Here is a 12,756-nt window from a genome sequence, read left to right as displayed (position 1 = left end):
GACGTGACCTGCCGTCTGCGCTCCACTGAGCCTGCAGGAGTCAGCTATTCAGGGGCCAGGAGGCTCCAGGTCTCACCTCTGTTTCATCAGAGAATTTCTGATGATTTGGGGTGTGTTGCTTCACCATCCTGAGCCTCTGTTTCCTCGTCTGCAAAACAGGACCTATCCTCCATCCTGCCTTTTGGACAGTCTGGTTGCGGGGACCTGGGTTGGGTAATGAACGTGAAATTGCATTCTAAACTGTCGTGATGCGGGATTGGTATTAAATCCATAGAGACACGGGAAGGGGAGCTCCCATGCTTAAAGTTCTTGCCCAGAGGCATCCCCAAGATGGCCACGACCCCTGCTGACAACTGGAAGGGTGCTGTGGGGTGAAAGCTATCAAAGTGTGCATTCTGGACTTCCTGGGTGGTCCAGTGGTTGAGACTCCACGCTTCTAATGCAGGGGGCGTGGGTTCAATTCCTGGTCAGGAAACTAAGATACTGCCTGACACGCAGCATGGCCAAAGACGGTGTGTTTTTTTTTGTGGCTTACTGGGCTTCCCAGGTGGCGCAATTGGTAAAGAATCCATCTGCCAGTGCAGGAGACACAAAAGATGCAGGTTCGATCCCCGGGTCGGAAAGATCCCCTGGAGGAGGAAATGGCAACCCACTGCAATATTCTTGCCTGGGAAATCCTCTGGACAGAGGAGCCTGGTGGGCTGCAGTCTGTGGGGTCGCAGAGAGTCAGACACGACTGAGCACGCACTGGCTGGCTGGCTGGCTGTGGCTTACTGACAAGCCCATGGTCTGTCTGTTTTATAAATGTTCTCCTTGACTGCAATAGGCCCTGTGCTCTGTGTATTTCTGCCTCTTCCCAAGAAAGTGAAAGATGACTGGGAACTCCGGCTTCCAGGAGGTGATGCCTCTTACTGTTGCCCCTTGATCGGAGAAGCAGAGGACCCAGATCTTCCCGATGGATCAGAGAGGGCGGGGCTCGTGAACCCCAGGACCCTCAGAGGTCGTCCAGACCAGCCCCCATGTCACCCATGGGGAAGCTGAGGCACAGGAAGGTAGGAGCAGGCAGACAGTGATGTTTTTCCGTCGGGGTGCCCGTGCTCCAGCCTTGAAGGTGTCCTCGTCTGTGGGGAGAACTGGCTGACTCAGCCTCTGATCTGCTGGTAACACGTCACTCACACACACAGGGACCGGCCCCTAGGAGGGGGCTAGGCGGTAAATCGGCTTATGAAATTGCTCCCTAGCATCTGATGAGGCCGAGATCCAAGACAGAGAACTCCTCACACTAAGTCTCTTAGCTGAATTGTGCCACAGAGATTCAGTTTACCAATTTTTTTTTTTTTTTTTGGCTGCACCGTGCAGCTTGTGGGTCTAAATTCCCCGACCAGGGATTGAACCCATGGCCCCTGCAGAAACACAGGGTCTTAATCACTGGACTGCCAGGGAAGTCCCGCTTTGTTCTTACCAGGGGTGATCTTCATATTTTATTTTTTTTAAATCGGGATATTTACACCTTTTCTATCGAAAGGCAAGTGAATTCCTATTTGAACCCTGAGTAATGACCCAAACTCTTTTAATGTTCTGGAACTTGGGCTTATTAGTTACTTTATGAAATGGACCTTACAGAGCGCCTGCTCTCTGCCGAGCTTCAGCCCCACGGCGGGATGAACAGGAACACAGTCAGCCCCCACTTGACTATCGGGGGGCCGTGAGAGGGGCAGGCGTTCTCAGGGGCCGTGAGTCCTCTCGTCCAGCTTTCCCCGGACAGCCCTCGGGGGTGACGATGGGTGTGATGGGGTGTATTTGAGACGTTCTGTTTTTATAAGGTTTTCCTATCTGGCTGGACCATATCCGCCGGAAGTGCCTCGGGGGTGGGGGCGTGCATGTGTGTAGCACGCATGTGTGTGAGCATGCGCGTGTGTGCATGTGTGTGTTTCAAGTCCACGTGCAGCCCCTTCTCCCCATCTCGGCAGCAAACCGACCGTCCACTCATCTCTCAAGGGAGAGAGGGACACACCTCAGGCTGGAGAAGCCGTCAGTTTAATCTCCCGACTTGCCAGAAACAAAGTCTGGGCGGTGACGTTGAGTCCCTGGGCCATTTAATCAGTTTGCTAAGTCACTACTGCTGGGAATGGGGTTCGAACCCACGCAGACACATGTCCATCGGATCTTAAGTCCAACGCTTAACCACTCAGCAATCTCAGCGGTAAGAATACTGGAGTAAGTTGCCCCGTCCTCCTCCAGGGGATCTTCCCGATCCAGGGATTGAACCCGCATCTCTTACTTCTCCTGCATTGGCAGGCAGGTTCTTTACCACTAGGGCCACCTAGGAAGCCGAAGGGCAACCCACTCCAGTGTTTCTTGCCTGGGAAATCCCATGAATAGAGGAGCCTGGTGGGCTACAGTTCATGGGGTCACAGAGTCGGACTCCACTTAGCGACTAAACCACCAAGTCACTTCAGTCGTGTCCAACTCTTTGCAACCCCATGGACTGAAGTTGCCAGGCACCTCTGTCCACAGGGATTCTCCAGGCAATACTGGAGTGGGTTGACATGCCCTTCTCTTAATTGGTTTAAGATGATACTTTCAGTGAGCTTTAAAAATGTATGCATTTTAATTAATGTATTTACTATTTAACTTTCTATTGCCAAGTCATCAAAAGTTGTTTTTAATTTAGCAACACTTTTTTCTGGCGCCTTCATCCCACTTGTGCATTTGGAGAAATGAGCCTACAGAATGAGAGTAGCTGGGCCTGGGGACTCAGGGAGGGGTGGGCGGGGGACACTGGCATCGAGGATGAGGATCAGGGTCAGGATTAGCGATTGCATAGCTGCCACAAATGCATCATATGCTGGGGTTCTGTCTCAACATAGCCCTGTTAGCTGCCATGCAGTCCCTAAGTTGTGTCTGACTCTTTGCGACCCCATGGACTGCAGCACACCAGGCCTCCCTGTCCACCACCAACCCCTGGAGTTTACCCAAACTCATGTCCATCGAGTCAGTGATGCCATCCAACCATCTCATCCTCTGTTGCCCCCTTCTCCTCCCACCTTCAATCTTTCCCAGCATCAGAGTCTTTTCCGAGTCAGTTCTTCGCATCAGGTGGTCAATGTATTGGAGCTTCAGCTTCAGCATCAGTCCTTCCAATGAATATTCAGGACTGATTTCCTTTAGGATGGACGGATTTGATCTCCTTGCAGCCCAAGGCAAGGAAGCTAAGGTCAGGGCCATGAAGTGGCCATCATGACCAGTTGACGGCCAAGTCGCCCCGGGTCTGCCTGAGCCCTGAACCCGCTGCTCTCACTGAACATCATTAGGGACCAACGGTGTTTTCTTGGACTGCGTTAGTTCCGTCTCTCGTCGTTCAGTCGCTCAGCTGTGTCTGACTCTTTCGACCCCATGGACTGCAGCACATCAGGCTCCTCTGTCCTTCATTATGTCTCTGCTTGGTTACAATTTAATGACGTGTTTTTAAAAAAGGAATGAGAAAGAGAAGAAAGGGAGCAAAGGAACTGAATGGAAAACAAGAAAGAAGGGAAAGAACCACATCCCACTGGCGGAAGGCGTTGCACAGGCTGGGGGTCCACAGGAGACCTCCCACCGCCCGCTAAGCCTCCAGCTGTGATGGGGACCTTTTTTGGGTCCTTTGAACGGCCCGAGTCACCTGCAGTGTTGAGCCAGTGTTGGCCCTCTGTGAGGCAGACAGGACTCCCCCACCAGCTCTGTCTCCTGCTCTGGGGAGCAGGGTCTTGGCTCCCAGGAGCTCCGCATGCAGCCACGTGATGCCTGGCACAGAGCGGGGACTTTCCTCCCAGTGGACTGAGCTGGCCCAGTGTTGAAAGTGAATTCAAGAGGAAAACGTAATGCCTCCCCCCAGACTTCCCAGGAAGCTGTCCAGCTGCGAGGACAGATGTTCCGTTTCACCAGCCAGTGCGTGGGGGCTGTCAGATGGCAGATTGCGTGGGAGCCCCGGCCCAGGGGGTGGGGGAGGGGGGTGCCTCATCACCTCCCACACTGCTCTCAGCAAGGGGCTCCCTCCTGCCTCCCAGAGCCGCCCACCCGCACCAGGCCATAGCAGCCATCCACACAGCCTGTAACTATTTCCCGGGTGGCTCAGACGGTAAAGAATCCTCCTGCAATGCAGGAGACCCAGGTTTGATCCCTTGGTCAGGAAGATTTCCTGCAGGAGGGCATGGCAACCCACTCCGGTATCCCTGCCTGGAGAATCCCATGGACAGAGGAGCCTGGTGGGCTACAGTCCTTGGGGCTGCAAAGAGGCAGAAATGACGCAGTGATTAATACTTAATCGCATCTCGTGTGTCTCTCTGGGATTCCTTCATAGTGGGGTGGAGGCGCATTTTGGCTTTGGGATGGGGGGAAAGGGGATGGCTCTGGGCAGATCGCCCCTCCCATCAGGGTGCTTCCCGCAAAGGTCCCAAGCAAGCAGGAGCAAGGACATCAGCCTAGCCCAAAAGGGTGCTCGTGGCAGATACCTTCTGCGGCTCGCACAGAGCTGCCTCATGTGACAGGAAAGACACACACAACCCCGTTTCTCTGCTTGTCCTGAACCGATCTGTCTGTTCCTCACACGCCGAAACGGCCTGCTACAAATTAGCTGCACGATTCGCCTCTCATTTATTCCTAGTATTTCAGACCTGCGAGCCGAGCTCCTCATACGTGGCAGTGTCCGTGTTCATCTCACGTGATCCTCTTCACGTGGAGCGGGTGGGGTGGGTGGCATTTGCCCCTTTTACAGATCAGGAAACTGAGGCTCAGGCCCATTAAGGAAGCAGCCCACAAGCCACACGAAGCGCCAGGGTCCTCTGTGTCCCTAAGCCCATTTCCCATTTCTGGAGACACCCCCGCCATGTGTTATGTGGCTCTGAAAGACCCCTGTTTGAGTCTGGTTAGCTCGTGCGCACCTCTTGGAGCGGGAGGCATTTGCAGAGAAAACTTGCTGCATGTTGGTGGGGTCCCCCCCCTCCATCAGAGGTGGGGTGCTTCTTTGAGCCCTGAGGTGGCTCTACAGCCAGAGCTCTTCTGCCCCCATGTGAACCCCAAGGCCATGTGGGGTCCTCAGACCCAGGAGGTGGGGGTGGGGCGTGCTGGTCCCTGGGACCTGAAGTCTTGGGACTCTCATGCCCTCCATAGCCCTTTGGCTGGAGCCATTTAGTTGTTTGTGCGTTTGCAAGTTACCCCAACCGCGGCAGTGCCTGCAGGGGCCTCTGCGGGCTAGTGAGGGGTGACCCTCACTCACTCTTACCAGAAGAGCCAGCCCTGGAGGCCGTCTCTGGGCTGGACAGTGGTCGAGCTCTCAGAGCCCCCAGTACCCGCTGGCCAGACTGTTGCTGAGGCTGCTGCGCCAGCTGCCAAGAGTCCCGGCTGATGCATGGCTCGACGCCCGGGGCTCTGCTGCCCGGCGACGGCCATTGTCTGGGCAGCGGGAGCGCCCACGCCACTGGGCATGCATCCGCCTTCTGGGCCCCGTCCCCTGCGGCTCCATCACGGTGCCCCGCACGCAGGCTTGACCCCTGTTGTCTTCTGTCGGTGGAGAGAGCGAGGTCTTTCTTTTCATGTTGCAAGCGCTGTCTCTCCCGGGAGAAAGAGAAGCAGGGAGTCGCTGGGAATAACGAAATGTCAGCGCGTCCAGGATGGTCTTCAACTGTGGCCTTATCTTGTCAAGGTCCTGTAGCCCAGTCCCCCGTTTCCAGGCTCTCGGGTCTGATGTCAGTCTTGTCGGTGGTGGTGCACAAGGCAGGGTGCTCCCAAAGGCTGGAAGGTCTGAGCCCTCCGCGGGCTGCAGGTAAGGAGCCCAACCTTGGTGCGTCCTCGGTCTCGGTGGCTCGGCCTCCAGCCTCGGCCTCCGCGGCAGGTGGCGAAGGACCCTGGGGTTTTCCTTTTGTGGTTCCGTGTGTGCATGGGGCCAGTGGTTTAGCTCGGGACCCACGGGATGGGTCATCACGAATTGGATGCTGAGAACTGTCGGCCTTGCCCTCATGTGGTTTATTTCATCATGTTGGTTTGGAGACGATAATGAGAGCCCTGCTGGGTGACCATCCCCACCCTCCCCCCGCCAGAAAAAAAGGGAAACGGAGAATACAGACACTTCTTGACTCAGCTCCAGAGAGTCTGCCAAGCGGCGGACGCTTGCGTGCTCTCTCTCGTCGAGCCCCCCCCGTCCTGGGCTGCACCCTCGTTGCTCTTGCTGGAGTCCTCCCAGTGGCACTGCTCACTCACCACTCTGTGTCTTGCGGGCAATGAGGTGGGGCAGACAAGAGGAAGGACTTTGGGGTCAGACCGCCCGAGTCCCATGTCAGCCTCTGCCAAGTGCTGATCTGTGATCTCGAGAAAGTCACGTCAGGTCTCTGAGCCTCAGTCCTCTGACCTGAGAAATGGGTCACGTGGGGATGAGCAGTAAAGTCTGTGAAGCTCAACCCAGCAGAGTCTGACCCACCGGGGGCTGGACCACGGGGCCCTTCTGTTACTTTGAAGTTAAACTTGGAAGGTAGAAAGCGTGATCTTCGAAATGCCAAGCGGCCAAGGAGGGGTCAGCTGGATTGTTAATGAGACCTTGCATCACACACCTGTTCTTCTTTTAACAAATCCTGTGCAAGGCCCCCAGCCCCCATTCCTGTGGGGATATTCCGCAGCCGATCTGCGGTCGATCCTCAGTCCTCAAAAGTGCAAGTGCTGCGACGTGTCTTTCGTTTCCATTTTGAGCATGACTGTGAAGTGGGAACCAGGACGTGCAACCCGCCATCGGTGGTACGCTGCCTTGACCGATTGATGTTTCCCTTCCAGCTGCGAGGCGATCAGATGGGGAGGATGGAGCTTTTGACCCGGATAACAGGAAGGTAATGAGGGGCAGGCCCAATGTTGGGGGGCCTTCTCCAACTCGAAGCCGCAGCTCCTCCCCTGAGGTTCTGCTCCTTGGGGGTCTGGCACGGGCCACATGGAACCACGTTTAAGAGGCAGTCCCACCAGCCTCCTCGCACTCAGGAATACTACCTCTCCCACCAAAGTCCTCGTTCTTTGCTGTGTGACTTGAAAGTGAAAGCATTAGCCGCTCAGCCCTGTCCAACTCTTTGTGACCCTGTGGACTGTAGCCCGCCGGGCTTCTCTGTCCATGGAATTCTCCAGGAAAGAACACTGGAGTGAGTAGCCATTCCCTTCTCAAGGGGATCTTCCAGACCCAGGGATTGAACTCAGGTCTTCAGCATTACAGGCAGATTCTTTACTGTCTGAGCCACTTTTGGTTCTTTAACCAAGGAGATGACTGAAAAGAAAAGAAAAGAAATCTTGAGTCCACCCTGGCTCAAGAGCTAAGACCCTTTGTTCATCTTTAAGGAAGGTGGGTGAGTGTGGCAGGAGCCCAAGGCTGACTTACCTGACCCCCGCCACATGTGACCTCACCTGGGGCCCTGACCTCCCCAGTCTGTCTCCTCATCTGTAAAATGGGGCAGTGCCCCTGCAGGTCAAGCTGAAATTCAGCTTCTGTCTTTTCTCTCAGCAGAAGACCAGCTGGCTGATTCTCAAGGGGGTGGCAGACACGAGGACCAACTCTCCGGACCTAGACAGCCAGTCTTTGTCCCTCAGCAGCGGGACCGACAGAGGCCCTCCCCAGACGGTGCCAGGGGACAACTTCTACTCACGTGAGTGGTTCTTCTGAGCAAGAGGCTGTCAGTGCAGCATGAAAGGCCTTGCAGAAAAGGGGCCCATGACCTTGAGCTGATCCCCCCCAGATCTAAGCCTTGCTCCTTAAAAGCTCTGAGTGCACACCTACGGACAGAAGGGCAAGGCGGGCAGGAAGCAGACCCTAGCCACACACGTCCTTTCCTCGATGGCATCCGGGCCAGCAGGCTGCCTGCGGGCCATGCCAGTGTCCACCTGAACTCTCCACGGCTGGGAGGAGGCTGCCTCAGGCTCCTGGGGTCCTCGGGGGGAAAAGGGCTTCCGGGCTGGAAGTGAGGGCCTGTTGTCCTCCGGAGCAGACGGAGCGTGGTCCAGGCGGTGAGTCCAGACTCGGGGCCGAGAGCAGTGCTGCCCCGTGTTGCTGTGCGCCCCTCCTGAGCAAGGGGCCGGGAGCCGGGACCCCATGTCCTCAGGGAGCGAGGTGGGACAAAGACCTGCATCTGCCTGATCCAGGGGATTGTGACACTTAGTCGGCGTGCCCTTCAGATGTGGGGCAAAGCTCCCCGTAACGCTCTGCACATCTGGAGGCTGTGAATTATAGAGGGAACAGCAGCAAGCTGCTGCCTGGCACACGCGGGAGACGGCAGACGGACTCTGGGTCTCGGCGGCTGTGGGTGGGTTTCTGTGGACCAGCTGGAGGTTAGTTTGGAAGTAGAGAAGGCCAGGAGGGGATGGATGTGCGTGTGAGAAAGCCCAGGAAAGACACTGGCTTTGCCTTGAGAGAGGCCCGAGTTCAAGTCCCTGCTGGACGCTGACCTCAGGCCAGTTACGCTGGTCCTGGGCCTCAGTTTCACCCGTGTGCCTGGCGGGGCTGTTAGCTGCCCGGGGTGGGGAGGGGCCCTGTGAGCCACCAGCGCTCATCCGGGCGCGTAGTAGATGCTCAGCAAACGGACTGCTTTTCCTCACCACCATCCTCATCCTCGTCCTCCCGGCTGTAAACCGTCTCACAAACAAAGGCGCGCGTGTTCGGACGTGGGAGGGGCCGGGAAGCGTGGAGGCGACGCTTGTTAAAGGAGACGTCCAAACACCGCACTTGTGTGTCGTTCTGTGTGCCGTCTCTGTAGGCGCCTTGCCGGCCCGGCAGCCACCATCCTAGTGGGAGCCAGAGTCACTGCAGGGCTGACATCCCCTTGGGAAGGTCGTACCAGGGAAGACCCTCAGCAAGACCCGTTCACTTGGCGGCCCGGGGCGGAAAAGGCCGAGGCAGGCGAGCAGGGGTGAGGGGTGCAGGGCTGCTCACAGGAGCAGTGAAGGGCAGACCCGGACCTGGCAGCTTCAGCTGGACCCCCAAGCCCCTCTCTGCCTGGTGGGGGGTGGGGGTTCGGGACTTGCCTGTGGCCCCAACCGTGGCCCCTTCTGCTTTTCCAAATGGCAATTGTTTGGAAGGTGGAGACCTCCTACTGTACCATCCCCCCAGAGTACCCCCAGCAGCGTCCCAGTAGCCCCCTGCCTTGGGGGCACCAAAGCATTAGCTCCCAGAACGGACACTCTAGCGTTCTCAGGTAGGCTTTGTCAGCATCGGTTCTTCCTTGCTGGGTGGTGGGCAGGCCCGTGTCTGCAGGGCTGGTGCCTCCCTGAGTCTCTCCTCGGGGAGGGCGTGGGGGTGGGTAGCTGCTGTCCCCAAGGAGTTCCTTCGTGGCCTGCCTCTGGCTTGGGGCTTAGTGGGGGTGCTCCATCTGGGGAGAAGCCCAGGCAGGAAGAAGCTGCCTCCTGGGGACCTTCCTGTGCCGCGCTGACCTGCCCTGTGACCTGGGCGTGTTTGCCCACCTCCCTGCACCGCTTCCTCATCTTGTGCCACACAAGGTGCCTTGGGTTCGTCCCAGGCATTCCCCCCGGGCAGTAGACCCTGCAAGGCCTGGAGGCTGTGCAATCATTTTGGACAATCACACACCTGTGAGGTCTGTGTCAACCTCATTCCTTGCTGCCGTGTTCCCATCACAAGCTGCAGGGGTGCCCGGCCTGCAGAAATCGCAGTTCTGTGCTAGAATTCGTGCTCCAACTGGGCGAGCCCTCTGAAGTGCAAAAACCTGTGTCTGTGTTGGTATGTATGCGTATGTGTGTATATGTATGTGTGTACACACGCGTGTACATGGGTGTGTGTGCGCGTGTATTGTGTACTTGTGTGCGCACATTTGTACATGTGTGTGCGTGTGCACATGTATATGTATATGTTGTGCAGGTCTATACATGTGTGTGCACGTGTGGTCATGTGTGTGCATGTCTGTACATGTTTGTGTGTGTGTGCGTGTGCGTACATGTCCTCCTTCAGGGATGCAGGCTCACAATGATTGTGATAATGCTTCTGTCATCGCTTCACTTTCTGCTGGTGTTCTGACATTGGTTCCTGAGAACGGGAAGCCCAGGGTGTCTGACCACTGCACCTGTGACTTCATCTCTGCCCTGCTGATATCACTCTGCTCCCATCATGCATGGAAATGGCAACGAGGACCCAGGCTGCTGGTCCTGCCTAGGTCAGGCGTGCCTTGCTGTCTGCCAGCCTCTTGAGAAATTTGGGCAGGATGAGCAGCACCCCTAAATTGAGAACAGAGGGGCATCCACCTTCTATTCTCAAGTTGCATTGAGAAAATGCAAGTGGCCCCCAGTCGTGAGTCCATCGACACCAGTTTAGTTTGCAGTCATTACTGAACAAAGCGGTTTGCACACAGCAGGGCAGGCCCGCCTGCATCCCAGGACATCATCCGTATCGCGCCAAAGGAGGGCAGGACTGTGACACTCAACACAGCGGGCGCTCAATAAATGTTTGTTGAATTGAAATGCGCTAAATTCAACGGGTATTTATTGAGCACCCACTCTGTGCCAGACGCTGTGTGGGGCGCTGAGGGGGAGATCCCGCCCTGGAGAAGTATGCAGGGAGCTGTGACAGGCAGAGGTGCTGCTGGGAGCCCGCGCACACACCCCGCTGCCCACCTGGGGTCCTCCGTGGGCTCACAGGGGCCGGGCGCGACCTCATCCCACTCATGACACCATCAGCACATCTCACCTGAGGCTGAATTCATCGTTCGGTCACTCACCCATCCCTTCACCGAACATTAACTGAGCACCTACTATGTGCTGGACACAGCGCTAGGCAGCAGAGAGGAGGTGGTAAATATGGCCCAGTCCACGCTCTCCCTCAGGGAAGCAGATGACTGAGAAATCTGTGTGATATCTCCCTCCTCTGAGACGGTGGTTCTCAGCCGGCATGGCTCATCATTCCAAAGAGATCTCACTGAAATACACGTTTTATGATAGAGTGCCTGGTAAGCTGCAGTCCATGGGGTTGCTAAGAGTCGGGCATGACCTGAAGCAGCTTAGCAGCAGCAGCTGTTCTTTTCCGTTATGCTACACCTAGGGCATTATCTGTATATGCGTGTAGTTGTCTGGGCTTCTCTGGTGGCTCATTTGGTGACAAATCTGCCTGCAATGCGGGAGACCCAGGTTCGATCCCTGGGGTTGGGAAGACCCCCTGGATAAGGGAACAGCAACCTACTCCAGTATTTTTGCCTGGAGAATCCCATGGACAGAGGAGCCTGGTGGGCTACAGCCCACGGGGTCCCAAAGAGTCGGACGTGACTGAACAACCCACGCCTTCACTTGCTTGCTTGCTTTCTTGCATGTAGTCAGTTGTATTATTGCTGAATCTGATTTTTGCCCAGGAAAGGGATGGTACTGATTTTCTGTTACAAGGAGAGGGTCTTGAGCCTCACATGATGCGGGTCACAGGATGAAGGACACCAGGAGGTAGGCCCCTCCCCTGGCCTGGGCTCTGCTGCTGCTCTCGGCGCCCCTCCCTGGCCCTTCAAGTCCTGTTCTCCCTTTTGAGGTTCCCCACGTTCCCCCTCCTCAGGGGGTCAGAGGTGTGCCGATGTCAGACAGAGCCCCAGGCTGGCTGAGCCCCTTCCCTGAGGACTCGGTGGGCCCTGGAGAGGACCCCACTGTTCGGAAGGGAATCAGGCAGCTAGGGTGGGCTTGGAGGTCAGGGGAGGACCGCTCGGCATGGAAACCAAGGCGCACAGAGGGCTGGTCCAGTGGGGGCCAGCGCCCCCCACCCTGCCTGTGACTTTGCCATCGTGTGCCACCTTCTGCGCGTCTGACCCCGGGGAGTCCCGTCCACTTGTCTGCCGCCTGCTGCCCACCCAGTCAGGACCTGGCTGGAGGCTGGGGTCTGAGACTGCTCCCTGGGTCACCACCCCCAGTGCCCACCAGGGAGGGTCGGGAGACGGCATCTCTGTTCATCTGTGTCTCCCTGCTAACAGCAGCAGGAAAGCGGGTGTCAGGCCCGCCCTGAAGTGGCTTTCCCCGTCCTCTGTTAGTCCTTGGGAGCTTCCAGGCTGTGGAGAAAGAAAGATTATTCTCACGTTGCCTGGTCCATGGTGGAAAGAGAGAGAGAACCGACGTACGGTGTGCCAACCCCATGAGAATTTCAGCGCACAGGGGCGTGCGCAGTTCTGGGCGTTGTGACCTGAGACCCAGGGGGCAGAATCCACGAGCATCACACGGATGGGACGTCAGTCCTGGCCCTCCTTGTCGGATAAGCAAGAAAAGGCCCGGAGACAGGGCGCGACCGCCCGACCTCAACCAAGCCTTGGTGAGGGCTCCCGCGCCCTGGCCCTGGGTGTGTGCTGGGACACAGCAGCGTCTGCACAGACAGCACCCCCACCCCAGGAGCTGACAGTCTGGCGGGGGGGGGGGGTGACACAAAGCCCAGATGAAAGGTGAGCCGTATGGCGCCGGCCTTTGCGTGCTGGACGGCATCACCAGCTCGATGGACAAGAGTTTGAGCAAGCCCCGGGAGGTGGTGAAGGACAGGGAATCCTGGTGTGCTGCAGTCCATGGGGTTGCCAAAAGTCGGACACGACTGAGCAACAATGACAAAGAGCCTGCAGGTCAGGGGGCCAGGCCCAGCCGGGCTCGGGGGAGGAGGGTACTGAGTGAGCAGGCTTGAAGAGGGAGGTATCTGGGGGAGAGGACCCTCCCCACAAAGGTGAAGCCTGGCTGCTGGGCCGTGAGTGGCGTGGGGGCTGGGATGTGCAGGGTCGCCAAGGGCTTTGGGAGCCTTGGGAGGGC

General features: G+C 57.1%; 1 protein-coding gene and 1 non-coding gene across 28 annotated transcripts in view; one reads left to right on the top strand and one right to left on the bottom strand.

The window, feature by feature from the left end:
* Positions 1-12,756, top strand: part of ABLIM2 (actin binding LIM protein family member 2) — a 170,845-nt gene that overhangs the window by 119,658 nt on the left and 38,431 nt on the right. For 9 of the 27 annotated variants that reach the window (XR_011464583.1, XR_011464574.1, XR_011464573.1 and 6 more), the window contains 2 exons: positions 6,799-6,851; positions 7,511-7,649. Coding sequence is in view for 3 of the 27 variants with exons in the window: in XM_070372765.1 (XP_070228866.1) it covers positions 827-1,041 (215 nt within the window). In the remaining 24 variants the exon portion in view is untranslated. Of the gene's footprint in view, positions 1-826; positions 1,149-5,680; positions 5,801-6,798; positions 6,852-7,507; positions 7,682-12,756 lie in introns of those variants that run through there. The other 18 variants (XR_011464570.1, XR_011464565.1, XR_011464568.1 and 15 more) reach the window with 5 other exon arrangements.
* On the bottom strand, positions 2,121-2,202 carry TRNAL-UAA (transfer RNA leucine (anticodon UAA)). Its single transcript has one exon. It is a non-coding gene; the product is annotated as a tRNA-Leu (tRNA).

The sequence above is a fragment of the Bos mutus genome, chromosome 6, assembly GCF_027580195.1.
Source record: "Bos mutus isolate GX-2022 chromosome 6, NWIPB_WYAK_1.1, whole genome shotgun sequence".
In the NCBI taxonomy this organism is placed as follows: Eukaryota; Metazoa; Chordata; class Mammalia; order Artiodactyla; family Bovidae; genus Bos; species Bos mutus.
The sequence above is the reverse complement of the archived record's forward strand: the minus strand, read 5'-3'. Positions and strand labels throughout refer to the sequence as shown.